At 40.4% G+C, this 18,317-nt stretch overlaps 1 protein-coding gene across 1 annotated transcript in view; it reads right to left on the bottom strand.

Annotated features, from left to right (window-relative positions):
- Positions 1-7,933, bottom strand: part of ACSS3 (acyl-CoA synthetase short chain family member 3) — a 95,279-nt gene extending 87,346 nt beyond the window's left edge. Inside the window, exon 1 of the mRNA XM_032999733.2 lies at positions 7,468-7,933. Coding sequence (XP_032855624.2) covers positions 7,468-7,760 — 293 coding nt within the window. The 5' untranslated portion in view covers positions 7,761-7,933. The remainder of the gene's footprint in view (positions 1-7,467) is intronic.
- Positions 7,934-18,317: the final 10,384 nt, after the last annotated feature.

Raw genomic sequence — 18,317 nt, forward strand, 5'->3', positions numbered from 1 at the left:
GCAACAACAGTTAAACATACAAGCATCTGTATCTAAATGAAACTGACCCCAACAGATATAAAATCTTATACATTTCTCTGACATTCATAATACATTTGGCATTACCATATTTTACATGTGACTCAAAATCCTCTGTAAAGTGATGTGAGTCATAGCCTCCTCAACAGCCAGACATTTACAGAAAATTCTCATCTTCTAATCAAAGAAAAACACTTCACAAACTCAGGTTTCATTTTTATTGTCATTTTACACAGAAAAAGAAAACTCAAGTGCAACATGATCCTCAAGTAAGAAAACACAGAAGGCACCAGATACAAAGATGACTCTACTTACTGAAAGATGACACAGAATCTAAAGATTAAAGTTCCCTCTAAATAACGCTCTTTGTGTTTGTTTTTCTATCTGCATGTAGCAGAAAAGCAAAGGAAGCAAAGAAGAGCAGCACACATTAAAAACACAGCTGAGAGTTTCCAAAAAATTCGACAGGGACTGAGATAATACGGTATTGTTATAATGTAGCTAGAAATAAAAACAAACGGCCTAAAATAAGGCACTATTGGTTAAAGAGTATTTCCTTCTTCAGCTTTCCTGTCTAGCAAAGGACTGCTCTAAATTGGGACATTTGAGATATTATTTGTATATACATATGCACAGATGCCATAGGATAGTCTTCATTGTCAAAAAACAGCAATTATTAAACCAAAACCAGTTAGGATGTTTAAGATGCAGCAATCTTACTGTGACTCCTTTACAATGCCATTAATAAGAAGAAGGTGGGGGACCCAGAAAGTAACAAAAACATTCTGTTCTAAAAACCCCTTCCCATAAAAGAACAACTGTATGAACAATAAAGTCCTGGGAGTTGTTTCCTGTAATATATAGAAACTGTCCAATTACTTTCATAAAAGTTGTATAGGATTCAGGTCATCCATTGATTTTTATATCAAATCACTGCAGAACAATACAAACAAGGGAACAAGGGAGCACAGTACCTAGAATACTATACATAACCACTTAAGAATGGTCAAACATGAGCAAGTACTGGAACTTGGATTCTTCCAAAGATACATGGCAACATCAACACTGCCACATAAATTTTTAACAATCGCTTGTGAAAAAGATGGGCCTGCAGACTGAAACAAAAAACAAGACTATCTGGATAGTGTGATGAGAGCTTTGCTGCCCTGTTCAGAAGGAAGGTGGATCTTACAGGATCAGAGAAGCAGAGATGCACCTACTATGACCACAACTGCAAGACTTTCACTTCTCTACTGTCACCCAAGGACGTTACCAAATACCTCATTCTGGCTGACAAATAAGAGTTGCTTGGCTTTGAAAAGCTGCCCTGTGCTGCTGCAAACTTCTGTTGATCCAGTGATTCCCAAGGAGATGAGCACCCGTGAGGAACTTTTCTTGAATAAGCTTTAGCTAGAAAGAAAGAGCAGCAAGAAACCCAGTTTTGGAATAAGGGCATCAATGAGATGATCCTATTTAAAACGGAGGTCTAGAATCGAAAACAAAACATTCCAGTACACTGCAGAAAGATCAGAGGTGAATCTGCAGGATGTTTGTAAGAGCTGCCAATAAATCTTGCCACAATAAGCAGGACTGTAAAACGCTAATCTGTTGCTAACCAGACAATTATCTCAATGCAGCTTACCAATTGAATCCAAGTCTGAAGAACCTTATTTTAGGCTATGTCCCTAATGCTGAGAAATTAGTAACATTCAACTAATGGAGCATAGGAAGAGTAAAACAAAATAAAACAGCAAACAGTAATAACTCTAATACATAAAATAAACTGCATTCAGTCCACTAGAAGTCTCTCTGAAGAGCTCATCTACCTTTCTGCTCAGTTTCTGTGGTGGGGCTTTTGGTAGCTAGGTTGAAGGGGCTACAGCAGTGGCCCCTGTGAGAAGCTTCTCAAAGCTCCTCTGACTCCAAGTTGGATCCTCCTCTGGCCAAGGCCAAACCAATTAGTGATGGTGGCTGCACCTCTACAATAACATGTTTAAGAAGGGGAACCTGGGAGGGGGAGTTGGGACTTGTGAAGAAGAGTTGCAAGGAGGACACCTATGCAAACACTGAGGTTAGTGAAAAGAAGGATGTCCTGGGCTCGAGTGGTGGGTTTTTTTAGTAGCTGGGGAAAGGGCTATAGGGGCGGCCCCCTGTGAGAAGTTTCTCGAAGCTCCCCCAGCTCCAAGTCAGCTCCACCTCTGCTCGAAAACTGAGCCAATCGGCTGCACCTCTGCGATAACGTATTTAAGAAGGGACGTGGTGACAAGCAGTGGGACTTGTGAGGAGGAGTTGCTGCAGCTGCATGAACACCAAGGTCAGTCGAGGAACGGAGGAAGAAAGGAGGGGGGAGGTGTGCCGGAGCAGAGACCCCCCCTGTATCCTGTGGTGAGATGGCAGGGTGGCCCCCCCTGCCACCCATGGAGATCTACAGTGGAGCAGACATTGATTTATGGCCTGTGTTTTCCGCCTGGATGATCAAGGTGCCTGAAGAAGGCCGGCATCTTGTGGGAAAAACTAGACCCCACTGTGGTAGCTCAGCGCTGGGAGGACTGCAGCATGCAGGGGGTGTCCCACGCCAGAGCAGCTCGGGAAGGGCTGCAGCTGTGGGAGGGAATCCAGTCAGAGAAAGTTGGTGATCCACGATGGAGCAGTGTGGGGAACGCTGTGGCCCATGGGAGGGACTCATGTTGGAGAAAGTTTGTGGAGGACTGTCTCCTGTGAGAGGGGGACCACGATGGAGCAGGGGGAACAGGCAGCCCCCGTTGTATTGTGGCACTGGGAAGACTGCAACACACAGCAGGAACCCACGCTGGAGCAGCTTGGGAACGGTTGCCTCCTGTGGAAAGGACTCACATCAGAGAAAGTTTGTGGAGGACTGTCTCCCATGAGACGGGAACCGTGTGGAGCAGGGGAAGAATACGAAGAGTTCCCCCCCACACCCGTGAGGAATAAGCGGCAGGAATGACCATAACCCCCATCCCCTGCCCCTGCACCGCTGTGGTGGGAGGAGGTAGAGAGATCAGGAGCAAAGCTAAGCCCAGGAAGAATGAAGGGGTGAGTGGAGGTGTTTTTAAGATGCGGTAACACTTCTCACTATGCCACTCTGTCTGTTAAGTGGTGGTGGTGGTGTTAGTTTGAATTAGTGATGTTCTTTTTTTCTAGTCTGTCTTTTGTCTGTGACTGTAATGGGTGAGTCGTCCCTCCCTGTCCTGATCTCGATTCCCAAGGCTTTCACTTTATTTTCTCCTTCCTATTCCTGAGGGGGAAGGAGTGAGTGAATGTCTTCATGGTGCTCAGTTGCCCTCTGTGCTCAAACCATGACAACCTTCCGTTAGTGCTATGGTGGAAAAAAAGACAGGGTTCTTCCTGTCAAAAATCACAGCAGAATTTAAAACTGGTTATAATATCAAAACAGCTTACTCACAACGACATTTTAAACCAATATTCTGACAATATCTACCTATCCTTTTGATAAGTTGTTTTTTTTTTTTCCCATACATTCACAGAAGCATCAGTCTTTGATAATCCACATTATGAATAACTTAGATCTAGCAAGGCATTTTTTTAATAATTTGAGTGTGGTTATCCACATTATGACTCCCTTGAGCCTCTTTAAATCTGCCTACAGCTGTCACACAGGACTTACTACCTCTTCCCGACTGGACATGGCACCTCCTGTCTCACCCCAGCCCAGAGGTCTCACAGACTTTCTCTTGTTTCACAAATAGGAATCTCAAGCACACACTTAGCTCTTTAATAGTACTTTAAAATGACTACTCTGTTAAGGGTAGAAGAGGCCACAAAAGCACTGATATTCTCTTGTTTTACTTTTGGGAAGTCAGTAAGTTAGGTTTTCCATAGCAGGACTCCTGTTACATACAGCTTTACATCTACTATCTATAGCATGGAAATTTTTTTTTTATTACATTCAATACTTTTTTTGATGTGGCAACAGCCTACTTGCTAGTAATGAAATAAGTACAGTAGTGAAGAAGGCAACATATAACTATGCCTTCATTCACTCAAATATTCAAAAGTTATGCTTTAATTTCCAACACTATCTGTTATCTTAACAATCAAAGTAGCTCTATTCAGAGACAATTTTTAGTCTTCATTCAATGGCTCAGAAGCAAAGGTAATTAAGAATAAAAAAAAAGAAAGTAAAGGTTCTGAATGAAGTTGGCATATATGCAAAAGAAAAAACTAAATTTAAATTATCTTGCATCATAACTGTAAAAAAATCATATTGCTAAAATCCTTTTATGCCATGCAGGGTACATATACTTCTCCAAGATGTGTTCCTGGGAATCAACCAGATTTTTTTATTTATTTATTTTTCTTGATGAAGTGAGAACAGAAGCTGAAAAAAGTGTCAGACAAAACCACGACAGTATTAGCTATTTTGAAACAATATTATGTTCATTGATCCAACCACATTTTTTAAAAGTGTAAGCAACAGTTGAATAGCAATCTGTTCAACATTCCTAAAGTTCGAAGGTGATTTTATATTGCGCTTATGTCTTCGAATCAGATCTGTTCAAGTGTTTCTCTACCCTTAGCATTAAAAAGATTTTTCTTTCTAACATCTAAAATCTACATCTCCCTTGTTGCAATTTAGTTTTTACCTCTAGTTTTGACCTCTTCAAAGTCAACTTGAAGTAGTTTTCCCTTCAACTCTGTAGCCAAATTCTCTGTAGCCAAGTTTTATCTGTTTTAAAACTTATGTCTCCTTTTTGGCTTCTACACCAAACAATTCCAATTCCTTCATCCTCTTCTTGAACAGTCATGGTTTTTTTTGCTCTTATTATTATTTTTGATGTGCGCAAAAACCAGACAATGTTTTGCGCCATGCCAGCCACTGATGCAGGTTAGAACAGCCAATAGTACCTGGGATTACCACTTTAACAAACAGCCAGGGGACGGTGACACTGATCACATACCTTTCAGAAATAATTTTGCAACTCACTGCCCTAACACTGGTGTTTCCAATGGAAAAGACTAAAGAATGCACTTTAGCATACAGCACGCTTCTTTCATGCTCTTACAGCATTTAGGGAGGATGAACTGGCATTTGCCTTACAGCTACAGTTTAAATACATTCACCACCTCTTTCAACTGAAGTCTCACATTTGGCAACCAAAACCAATGATACTGAAAATAAATGGATATTTCTTATGTGACCTAGTAACATGTCTCTGAAACAGGAGATAAATTCTACCTCAAGAAGTATATACATGAACTTCTTAATACTATTTTTAAGGACTCCCTAAACTGCTTCCTAGGTAAACCTCTGAACCTGAAGTACATCTTTACACTGTTAGACCAGAAAGCTATGTTTTTCTTGGAAGCCTGGCCCCTTCCTCAGTTATGTTCGGTCCTCTTTGTTTTCTCTTCAGCATGTCCTCTGGAAGACCTTCTTGTATTCTCTCTCTCACTTTTATTCTGTCTTTTCCTCAAAGAACTTATCTGTCATCCTGCCAAGCACACTGAATGCTGGTAACCATCTGGGACTTCAGAGGCATTAGAGTACTACACTAGTATCACATACAATCTGTTATCACTTAAGGTGAACTCAAATTAAAAAAGAGATAAAATTTCATGTTGCACATTAAGACATTAAAGAGGATTACATAAATTTGAATTGCTTTATGTTTTACTATCCACAACAGAGCAACAGATACCTGACATCCAAACAGTAATTATGGTCTGATGTTGAGTCTTCAGAGACTTGCATCTTTGTATAATCCCACAGAATCACAGACTGGTTGAGGTTGGAAGGGACCTCTGAAGGGCACCTGGTCCCATCCCTCTGCTCAAGCAGGGCCACCTGCAGCTGTTAGACCAGGACTATGTCCAGATGGCTTCTGAGTATCTCCAAGGATGGAGCTCTCACAACCAACTCTGTGACAGTGCTCAGTCACCTTTACATTTAAAAGTGTTTCCTGATATTCATAGGGAACCTCCTGTGTTTCAGTTTGTGCCCATTGTCTCTGGTTGTGTCACTGGGCACCACTGAAAGGAGCCTGGCCCCATCTTCTGTATGCCCTTCCTTCAGGCATTTGCCCACATTCACGAGATTAATTTCAGCCTGTGGCAATCTGCATCTATAGAGGGAGAAAGATGCAAGTGGGAAGTGAGGCTGGAAAAGACCCTTAGAAGATGAGCCTGACTTGGCCCATGAATTTTTATCCAGCTATCCCTGCCATAAGACCAAATAATTTCCATCTGAGAAGTCGCAATGCTTTACAAAGACCTAACCATATTACTTTCAGCAAACAAGCTTATCATGCTCAGCAAATTAAACCGCATTTGTTTGACAGAACCTAATAGCAAAACCATGCTCACTAGCATGTGTTATATTCCCATTCTTTAGTTCTTAAAAAGTAACCATTGTATTGACTTCTTCATTATTCTGCTCAGAAATGCCAGAGCCAGTGAGCTTTACTGGTCTTTAATTATGCAGGCAACCCTACTTGCCATTTTTGAATAGTGCCACGACGAAGAAACAAAGGTCAGTGGAACACAGGTCTCTCTATCCATTCATTTTAAGACTTTGGACTGTTATGCAGCCCTGCTGACTTGAAGAGATTTATCCTGCGTGAGTGCTGTTTAACGTCCAGCTTCAGACATACAAACAACTTTCACTACTAGAGGTGCCAAGCAGTAACATCAGACACCAGGAAGTAAGCAAATTCCACTCTACTGGTTCTGTATCTCTTCATTCAAACAGAATCAAGAGTGAATAATATTTTTAATTATATTTTGAGAATTAGTAGTATTTTTAAATTCAAATCAAAACAGAAAAATATAAAAATGGCAAAGAACATCAGTTTACGAAACATGACCCTGCTTCTGCATTGCTTTTTTTAACCTATATGAGCTTCTCCTTGAGAAAAGATCAAAGTGAATGATGTAAACTTGTCAAAAAAGAGGTGATGGTGGTCAACACAAAATTTTAACACGTAAATCACCCTTGAGGAAAGCACTGAAAATCCTACCCAGTAATTTATAAGAAGGCTGCCACATTCCTATCACATTCTGTCTTAGGGTAGCTTGCCATTTTCCCACGTGTCCCCCCCACAGGCGTATGTCACGCCTGTCACAGCCCACGCAAACTCCTCTCCCACCCCAACACACTCACCCGCGCTGCTTCCGATCATCAAACTTAACCGAGTGTCACCATTAAACCCCTGCATGCCCTGCAGCCATCTCCTCCATCACCTGCGGCACACCGACCACCCCGCACACGCCCTGGGGCAGTTTTGCGCTGACCACACGCCCCACGCCCCCAGCACACTCGCAGCCCCCACGGCGGGCAGCTCCCCCCGGCCCCGGCCCCGGCCCCGGCCCCGGCCCCGGCCCCGGCCCCGGCCCCGGCCCCGGCCCCGGCCCCGGCCCCGGCCCCGGCCCCGGCCCCGGCCCCGCCGCCGCCCCGGGACGCCGACTCACCAGGAGGCGCTGGCCGGCCGCCCCCTCTCCAGGGCCCGGGCCCAGGGCTTGTACCACTGGATCTGCTCGGCGGCTGCTCCCCAGATCTTCTCGGGCTCCGCCACGGAGGACTTGAAAACTTCCTCGTAGTCGCCCAGCGCCCGGGAGGAGGCGGCGCGGGCGGCGGCCCGGGCCGGGAGCGGGCTCCGAGCGCAGAGCCGCCCCGGCCGCCGCCGAGCGCCGCCGCCGCCGCCCCGGCCCGCCGCCGCCCCAGCAAGTTTCGGCAGCGCCGCCAGCCTGCCCAGCAAGCCCATTTTCCACGGCTTTCAGGGAGGGGAGCGGCACAGGCTTCGTTAAGGCTCCCACGAGCCTTCGGACGGCACAAGACGGAGCGGCGGCGGCCGCCCGAACCGCCCCCGCCCCGGACGCCGGCTCCCCTCGGCCAAGGGGGCGCGGAAGCGGCTTGGAGCGAGGCCGAGATGGCGCCTCGGCCGGGGCCGGGGCCGGGGCCGGGGCCGGGGCCGGGGCCGGGGCCGGGGCCGGGGCCGGGGCCGGGGCCGGGCGGGCGGCGGCTGCTCGGCGGGAGGGCCCGCGCGGGCGCCGTGCCGGAGCCCCCGGCCCTGTCAGCGCCCGGTTGCAGCCGGCGGCGGGGAGAGACCGGGAAGGGAGAGACCGGGAACCCGAGACCGGCTTTGGCTTAATGATTCCCGTGACATGTAGCCGTAATACGCCTCGAGTATTTGTTTGGAAAGGCATTCCTGCTTTGAGAAGACCGCTGTGTTACGATGAGGCATACTGTTTGTACCAGGAAAAAAAAAAAAAGTTTATTCCACAAGACCTCCACCATCTGCAGTGGATCTTTCGTTTTGCACAGCTTGTCGTATATTTAGAAACCGTTCCTGAGTTTCGGTGGTAATGTTTTAAAGTATTATAATGCACAAGTCAGCTAAGACATACACCAGCTTCAACGACATTATTTTACCCCTTGCAAAATTATTTTAGTGCTATAATAGGTCTATCCATTACAGGTCTCTCAGGAAATTCTTCCTGCAGTTTACATTATAAAAATGTCCTATGGCTAAAGGGAACTCTAGAATATGTTTTATATTCATGGCTAACTTAGGCACCTGTTACCTGACTGTTGTTGAAGTAGTTTGATAGAAACATAACTGTATCACATTACCGGTAAAAGAATAAGGGGATGAGAAGAACTAGACTGTTTACAGTAAGCTTAATATATGAAATAAATTTCTTAGCCTGCCTCAAAAAAAAAGAGGGGTAGAGGATTTGACCTCAGGTTCATCAGCACTTCTAGGTCACCTTCAAAATCACCAGTAGTCTTTCAGCATAAAGACAGGTTGCTGCTTCTGTTTTTGAGACAAATATAATTAGCTGACAGTTTCCCATGGCTTGCAGAGGCTATTAGCATTGCCCAGCACTGTATGAGCTACCTGCCCGGTGCTACATTGCAATTCACCTCTATTTCCTCCCCATCAGTGCCACAGTAACATAGAGACCTGAGTAGCATAATGGCAATTTCCAGAATGTTCAAGAGTCAGAGACTTATTTCTAAAAAGTTAATAACCCCAAAACCTAAAACACCTGAAGGACTAAGTGCACATTATATCAAAGCTTCCCTACTGCAAGGTAAAGGCTACAGCATGACAACAAAGCAAGAAAATAAAAAATACATTTCTCAAAACAGAAAATAAAAAAAAAAAACATGTTCTCAAATGTATGATTTTATGATCACTCTTGAGAACACTGCTTTCTCACACACTTTAACCACTGTGAATGGGCAAGTCTTGCCAACAGAATTCACTAGCCAAAATTTTAAAAATAAAATAAGGTGAGAAGCTTGCAGAGACTGTAAACACTGTGACATTGTGACAGTTCAGAACTCAGATGCCATTGCTGGACGCTGCATGCATCGTACAGATGTACCTGAAGAACACAACTTCCCTGGCAGATCGCACAAGGTTCATCTTCACATTTTAAAAATATTCCCAGAATTGTATCTTTTATTTCCTACCGTTATGATGGATAGGTGAATTTTGACTTAAAAAGAACTATTCTGACTGAAAATCGTTATGGAAACAGTATTCGGTTTTTGGGTGCCTGCTCAGAAAGCAGCACACGCAGCCTTAGACTTAAAGGTGTTCACCAGCCCACTGTGTGGCTGTATCCAGTGCAGTGATGGTCCACCTCAGGTGTGTAACTGGTGGACATAACGAGAGGTACCAATTGCCTCAGCCCAATTTGTGAAGCCCACTCCCTCAAATCAAATTGTTAGAGGTAGATTATGTCCACTCATGAGGAATAACCCTTCATATTAATTGCCTTACAACCTACCACCTTTGGATCACCATCACTTTGATGCCCATCTAGTCAGGAAGGGACCTATAGCAATTGGATGCAGCCACCCTCTGAGTGGTGATAGCAATCTGTTTCTGAGCTGGAACAACATTTCTCTTTTCTCTACTGGTGAGAAAACTGCCAAGTCCAGGCTTGCTAAAATATTTAAGTATGTGTATTCTGTAACTTGTTAGTTGTGGGCACTAACAATGAAAGAGATATCCTGAGGTTTAAATGCCTAACGGGTTGTGTCTGATGATGACTAATATTTCTTGTGGTGTTGAAGAGCAATGCTAACCATTTTTCCACTCTGTCCATAGTGTGTGTTTATGTGAAGATATATGCATTTGGCAAAGGAATTGGCATTGCAACAGTAAGCACTCTGGTATTCATTTTGAATATAGGTCCTACTAGAAATGACACACCAGGGACGTAGGGGATACAAATGGACTTAATCAGAACATGAAGGACATTGAATTCCTATTTTAGCTAACATCCTGATATGTGCTTCCTGAAGGAGTGTTTCCAATGAGTATCTGTGGAACATACTTCGTTAATTAAACTCATCATATCCCATACCGATAGCTAAAAGGGTAAAGAAGGGATTGCTAGTTCTCCCAATTGCATGCTAGTAATTTAAGGTTCACTTACAAATGTCACTATAGCAGATTTCTGAACTGATGAATTTTCCCTCTAAGGTTTTTTTTCTTTTTTCCAGAAATTGATACTCCTGAAATTTACACTCAGCAAAGAATTTTCAAGTAACGTCAAGTGATGTATGTAGCAGTTACCCTTGTAGCTGTAGACTTCATTGAAAAACACGCACATGTATCTAAGCATAGGTCTAGCAAAGAACAAACTGTGAAACATGGCCTGCGTACTTCTCCAATTGCAAAATAATTTCTCTGAAGCCTTTATTTAATTTTAAAAAGCATTTTTTCCACAGGTGTCTCCTTTAGTGTAAGGCATGCGTGTTTGAAGATGTTGGAAAGATTAGCAGAAAAGTATTATAAATATTATCACCTGTATACAAAATGCTCTGACTGTCCTAGTGTACAAGACTTCCAAACTTTGGTAATTCAAATTTCAGTTAGAGTCCTTTTGTAAGCACAAAGTAAAACTGTAGTTAAAGAATTAGCACGTGTTAAATCACTTTGCTATGGCTCTATATCACCTGTTGTCCAACTCTTGAACTGTATCTATCCCAAAGAACTGCCAGGCTTGTACGAATAAATTTCACAGTCCTGTATACCATTGATATCTAAAAAATAGAGGCAGTCACAGTTTTCAACAATATGCAATAGTGTGCAGAGTTAAGATCAATTCAGAAAAAACTTTTCCATTTTCCTAAAAGGTGATGGAAGTAGTAATAGTAACCGGCACCTTCTAATTTACATAAATCGATATAATTATTCTTCCAGTTTAATATCCAGTCTTAGAATATTAAATATATCACAACTTTACTTGAAATCCACTAAACATCTTGAACAGAATTCAAAATAATTATTATTTGAAAAAGTACATATTTTGATAGAACTTTTCAAGTCGATATTTTGACTACTTTTAGTGAATATAAAAGATGGCATGGTTTGTTCTGCAATACTAAAATCTAGTCATAGGGAAAACCAAACAAAAAAAAAAAAAAAAACAGAACAAAACCAAACAAACAAAAAACCTCACAGAAATACCTGTACTCATCACTCTTCTTTGTTTGACTGCTGCATTCCACCCTAAAGATGCCTTAATGTCAAAGGTCTTAGGTATACTTAGTTTTTACAGCACTCAGAGTAGTGATACAGTGCTGAAATCAATGTGCCCATGCTGTATCACCTGTCTGTCTGCTGAAGTGCTGGGGACTCATGACCTTCTGTTTATTTCTATCTTCTGGAAATGAGTGTGTAGTGGAGTGGGCAAGAAATGATGAGGATTTATAGAAATGCTAAAATATCTGTCTCTGCAGGCAGAAGCCCCTTTTTACAGACTTCTGGGAAGTGCTGAAATGAAAGGCTGACTCAATCCAGGTGAGAATGAGTTAGATATCCTCTGGGATGAAAATGTGATTTTAGTATCAATTATTACTGATGTTATCATTTGATTCCTCCCCAAGGAGGTCTTACAGTTCAGGACAACCTGTATTTCATCCATATTTTCCAGATCTAAGTTCTGTTTCAGAAAGCTTCTCAGGCAAATGCTTAGCTTTGTTCATGTAAGTAGTCTTACTCACATGAGACTCTGCTAAATCTGAGTCAAATGTTCAGACAGCTTTGATAAAACTCCTCTGGGCAATGAACTTCCATACTTTTAAGTTCTAAGAAGACTGAAAATCCGAGAAACAAAACCAGATAGTTAATAGGGATTTCTTAATTTTTAAAAAACACTAAAAAAACCAACACACTACCTAACAAAGCACACACATAAAAGCAAAATAGTTTCATGCGAAAGCAGAATTTATGATACATTCTTCAGTATTTAGGCACAATTGAGGAAAAGAGTCCATGGTAAATTCCACCAAGGACAAGTAGAATTTTAGCTTCTGCTTTGCATTTCTGCTGTTGTGGATTTAACTTAAAAAAATGATGATGTAATTTTACAAAGACTGTCACTGAACTTTAATTTTTAGGTAATCCATGTCCCTGAGCTGCCCAGCTTCCTGAAACTGCAGATTATTGATTATGTGTCCATACAAGAGTTAAATCTGCTGGTTTTTCCAAAGCTATTCCTATGTCTTTGATGTACCTCTACCACTGTTTTCCACATTACTGTACAGAACCATCACAGGCACAAGCACTGTTATTACAAAACCTTCAACATTCAATATATATTATTTGAGGGGGACAAAAGGACTTCAGGCACTGACATTCTTATTGATGTTCCTTTTGAACTTGATCACAAAAGTAACCATGGATTTTGCAACTGTTTTTTTTACCCAGAAAGTTGTCTTTTTCACAGAACTATGAATGAGTCCATTAGTTCTCAGTTTAAATGTAAATGTCACTATTGGCATAAAAATATAGTAATTTTAAGATTACCTGTTATATAAATATTTCTTATCAGCAACACTTTCTCAAATTGAGAATACTGCTCAAGAAGTATGAATAAGTTAGCCACTACTGGAGGAACTCTATGTTTAAAAATTGCAATGACTCTAAGTCCTCTTTTCAACTTTCCTTGCACAAGATAAAACAGAAAAGCTGATCTTTACCAGAATATTCAGGTTTACCTGGAGTCTAAGGTACAGAGACTCTGTCTCCTGTCTTGAAGAAGTTGGGGAGGGTGAGGGGGATATGGCTTGTATGTAGCTAAAGGTGGAAAGAAAAAGAAATACATGTGCTTGAGATTTTCAAAACAATACCTAAAATCTAGTACTGAGCTGCTTTTGCACTCAAAGCTGTGCATTTCACACAAGAGCTCTGAGTGCATGAGGAGTGCAGAACTTGCATCATTGGCTGGGTTAAAGAATCCTAGGATGCTTCTATGAGCACGGAGTCAGTTGGCACAGCTTTAGTATTTATCTCATCACCTGTCACATCCCTCTGCAAGAAGCTATCACTCGTACCGCACGGGCAGAAAACTTCCCTAGGAGCCTGGCCCATGGCAAATCATGGCTCAGCATATTAGCATATACCAAAGGGCCTCTTTTCGTATAATTGACATTGGCTTAGTCTGCTCCATTTCTGGTTATCTCCCAAAGTTTCATTCTTGCAATCCCATTCTCAACAGTAGCTGGATTTTGTCCTTGTGACATATTTCATGATCCTTATTCCACTGCACAACTTTATTTACCACATGACAAGACAAGCTAATGTTCAAACACTGTGGTGATGGGCTGATTTAGTACATCTGCACAATTATCATGCAAGCAAACACCTAAACTGACTAAATGCAAATTCGATAGCATATTTCATTACAAGTGTCATTTATTAATGTGTGCTAGATTTTTAAGAATGCAAGTTCATCCAGAGCCATACAACAAATAATTCTGTAAATTTTTTGAGTTATCCCAGTTTTGAGCAGCTCAGACTGGTGAAGAATGGATGAAATTTCACAGCAGCTTAGGAAAGAAATAGTAGCTGTCACTCAGTTTGCCCCAAATAACGTCAGTAATAACCTCTGGAAATAACTTTTTCTATAGCTCATCTTGCAAATTAGCATGTCACAGGATTCTGGAAGAATCTAAATAAGAAAAATAGGCATGAATTGAGGCCCAAGGATCATTGTATGGATCAGAAAAACTCTTATTGGTAAGCCAGCAGCAAAACCGTATGTCCAAATACATTCAGTTGTACATTCAAGTCCACATTTTCGCATGACCTCACTCTGTTATGGTGCTGAACTAGGCTGCCAGACATTTACATTTGCACCCTCAGAAATACAATTCCAGAATTAAACTTCATGCCTATGGAGATTTTAGATTGCAAGGTAAAAGTTTAGACTCACTAAATCTAGAGGCCAAAAGTTATTGATTATAACAGAGCAGAGGCTACATGCCCACCCTCAAGATACTGGTTTTTATTAATTTTCAGTTTCTATAGCTATTTAATCTAGTGTAAAGAGAGTATAGCAGATTCATGGATACTTACCCTACTTTTCACACATCAAGGAGAAATTCAAGGTAAAAGGCAGCAAAGAATCTTCTGCCATCAGATAACCTATTTAAGTAGGCTCTCTGGAACTGGAAAAAGGCATGAAACCCAATTTCTCTGTCAAAACAGTATTATAGAAGTGGAATTCAATGAGGCAGACATCCTGAATTGAAACCTGGTCATTTGCCTTATCACTCATGTCCTGTTTTTCCTTCTCCAAGCATCCTGAAGTTTACTCACAGTACCTACACTGTTCTGCTTTTTCAGGGTCAAAGGAAAGAATTTCAACATGCACATTGCATGTTCAAATATTTGCTCACTCCTGTTAAGGACAAGTAGTGAATGACATCTAGGTACATGTTTTAGATATTGCACAATATTGTATCTTCAGGATTTATTTTCCATTAGTAGTTTTAGGGGGCTTATACTCAATATTTCTGCTCACTAGTATAGCTGGGTTACTTATAAATCTCAACAAAACTCAGCTGGTTCTTGCACAGTTATCCAGTGTATATATTTGGAATTATAAAACAAATGATACTTCACTGTGTAATTTAATAGCAGAGGCTAAATTGCCCATTAGTTTTGAAGGTCTAGATCTCTGCTGGACTCTCCTTAAGACATGTAGTTGTTATCGGATCCTTTGACAATACTGAATTCGAGAATATTTGTGTAAAATGTTTAGATGTGCATTACAGAGGACAGCTTAAGCATCCAATGTGAGCTTGGGAAATTGTTAGAACTTGAGAGACAAGTCTTATGGGCTGTATCCAAACAGGTTGCTTTATTGGCTGTCAGACCCCAAACAGTACATTTAAATTGTCATGTCCATGTACAATAGTATCTAAAAGACAGAGACCAAAGTCTGACTTCTTGGCCTCTGGGAATATTAGCCAGCAAAACCAATGTCCAGTCTTTACATCTCATGGTGAATATAGAAAAAAATCCATGAGTAAAAGCTGAGTCTTTACTTTTTAAATAGATTTGGTTTTCATCTCACATAAAAATTTTACATGGACTCATTAAAAGCTGAAAATAATTTTTATATGTAGTTAATTCTTTGATATTTTACAAAGTCTCTTTTCTTGTAAAGAGCCACCCTAAAGGATGGCTCTCCCTCTATAGAACACTGATATTTCATACAAAACAAACAAACAAACAAGCATCCTTCCTTGTAGCAATTGGAAAAGCCAGATGGCATCTTCTGTAAAATCAATACCAAAAAGGTTGACCTATTTCCTTGACAGATAACATATTGAATGAAGAATGAACTCATAGGATTCTAGTTTCCCAATAACAATATTTTCTCCCTTTTTACACCATTTATGGTTTTCTATTAAAATGTCTTCTTTCCTTTTAGTTAAGTATAGGTAAATCTGGAAAACAAAAGCTAAAAACCTACCTCATTTCATTCTGGCACGAACATAGATGTGACAGTAAATAAAACATTATGAATAAAATAGAAAAGATCGCTATTTCTTCTTGCTAACTGCACCATAACCAAATATCACAAGGTTCAGTATTAATACCTATACAAACAATCTAGACCCTGTAAGCTCTGACCAAGCTTCTTAAATTGTAAGAAAGAACTCATTATAAAGAATATTGAACTATTGTGGATATTTTCCAAGTCTAATTTGATCAGCCCTTACTTCCTATTTCTGACAATCAAGAGTTTTGAACACTAGGAAAAATTATGAATGCCAAATCACCTCTCCTTCCAAATCTAACAGCAGGCACATATATAAGTTAACTTTTTTAGGACAACTACAGGATGGTTTTCTGTGCTATCACTACCTAGTTTATTATGAGGTTTTACCAGTCTTAAAAACCTTCAGATCCAAGAATCCCCATGTATGGGAAAACATTCCAATCATACACATTTCTTTACAGTTTAGAAATTAAAATGTCTGAATAAACAAAAATAATAGTAAAATATGTGGATGAATTAAAAGAACTAAATTAATTTTAAATAAATCAATCAGAGAAACAAATTCTTCTTCATAAACTTTGTCTGACAACTTGTGCCAATAACAATCTTATTTTCTTAGCAGCTCCAAACATAAGAACAAAATCACAGTCTCAGTATCAACCAATAGATTTATTTCCAGCTGTCAGATCAAGGATGTGTTACAGTAAGCATCAACCCTTTCTGATTTCTGTCTCAATACCTGTAATGCCAATTCAAGCAACAGTCTTGCCTGTAGGCTAAAGAGCTGAAGAACAATCATTATCTTCAGCCTTACTCATCGTTACAAAGGCTTGTGATAATTCCATTGTCATTTCAATTATGATATTTCAGAAAAAAAATCCTTCTTCTTCATATGCTGAATATTTTTTGCATATGTTTTTGAGGGGTTTAGAATTTTTGCAAGGTTATCTCTATGAAAATTTTGCAAAAGCACATTTTAATAAGGCAAAAAAAGCATAATATATAGAATACAAAAAAGTGGCAAAATCACAAGCATTAGTTTTCTTAGTAACTTGTTTGCATCTTAGCCAAAAGAGGAATTACTCCATTATAACATGTCTTCACAGATATTGGCCATCAGATTTTGGTTTCTTTCTGTACTTCTATTAAAAAAAATTAGATAGTGTCACACAACAAGAAAAAAATAAAAAGCAGACTCTAGTATAACTTTAATTTAACAAGCTATCCTAACTCAAAATTTCATTGTGTCACAAATTTAGCAACAAAGCAAAGAGATGCCAATTCCACTTTCTGTATTCCTTACACCTTTGAAGCTACAGACAGAAAGCTCCCTATGACAGAATTGTTTATGACCCAATTCACCCATTCAATTATGCAGAATCTCTCTTAATCTTCCATTTTTTCCAGCTACCCTAACCTTTTGGGTCTTCTCTTCTGACAGAGTTCAGTTTTGGCATTATTTTCTTTTCCTCTGAGGGTTTAAAGACCATCTCATTTTCACTGAACTATCATATACACTATTCTTCAGAGCATTTCATGGCCAAATCCAAACTGTTTTATTCTTTTTTTGCTTTCCGTGAGTCAATTTCACTTCTGGAGCTCTGACTTTTGATGTATTGTAAAAGGTCATCATTGCAGTGCAGGGAGAAATACAAAGACTCAAATATGCCTCTGAACACTTTCCATATATTCAAAATTAACTGCATATTTGACATGTGCAAATACTGCCAGCTGAATTTTAAATGTCAAGGTTATCTTAGATAATAACTTTGCATTTTGAATGCCTTCATTTGAGGACCATAACCCTCCTATAAACATTAATGAATTTATTTTCTCAGTAACCCTGTGAGTTAGTATTCATTAGAACCACATTTACACTAGGGTAAAGTAAAACATTAAATACTCCAGTGTTTTACAAATATAGATTCGCTAGCCATAATGATTTTTTTCCCAATATACAACCATCACAAACTAAAATAAGCCAGGCACTGCTCCTTAGCCAAAATCAAACAGGAAGACTTATGTCTAAGAAAGCATTTAGTTATGTGTAAATATTTAGGCAGAATCTATGCATCTGAATTCTAGAGAGCAATCAAAGAAAATTCCCAAGGCACCATAAACTATACTACCAAATTGCCCGGTATGGTTACTCATGACACCAAACACATGGGATACCTAGGTCCTTCTAAAAGGCATTAGGTAACCTAACTCATTCAGGCATCTGAATTGCTCCCTAACTTGTCTCCTGCTGTATGAGCAGGCTAATCACATACAACCCAGGCTCTGGACAACAGTACCCCCTCCTTCTCTTCCACCATTAACAGCAAACAGTAAGGCTGCTTGGGTTACTTGAAAGAGCTTTTGCACACATTTATTTTTCAATACAAGATGTGGGGGTCAGAAAGCAATGGCAGCATCAAGCCACAACCTTGACCTGGGTGGCTAAATTCCAGGAGCAGGGAGGGAAAGGGAACTCAGACATAGATTTTTACTCATTATTT

The sequence above is a fragment of the Tyto alba genome, unplaced genomic scaffold (assembly GCF_018691265.1).
Source record: "Tyto alba isolate M040663 unplaced genomic scaffold, T.alba_DEE_v4.0 Super-Scaffold_2, whole genome shotgun sequence".
Classification (NCBI taxonomy): domain Eukaryota; kingdom Metazoa; phylum Chordata; class Aves; order Strigiformes; family Tytonidae; genus Tyto; species Tyto alba.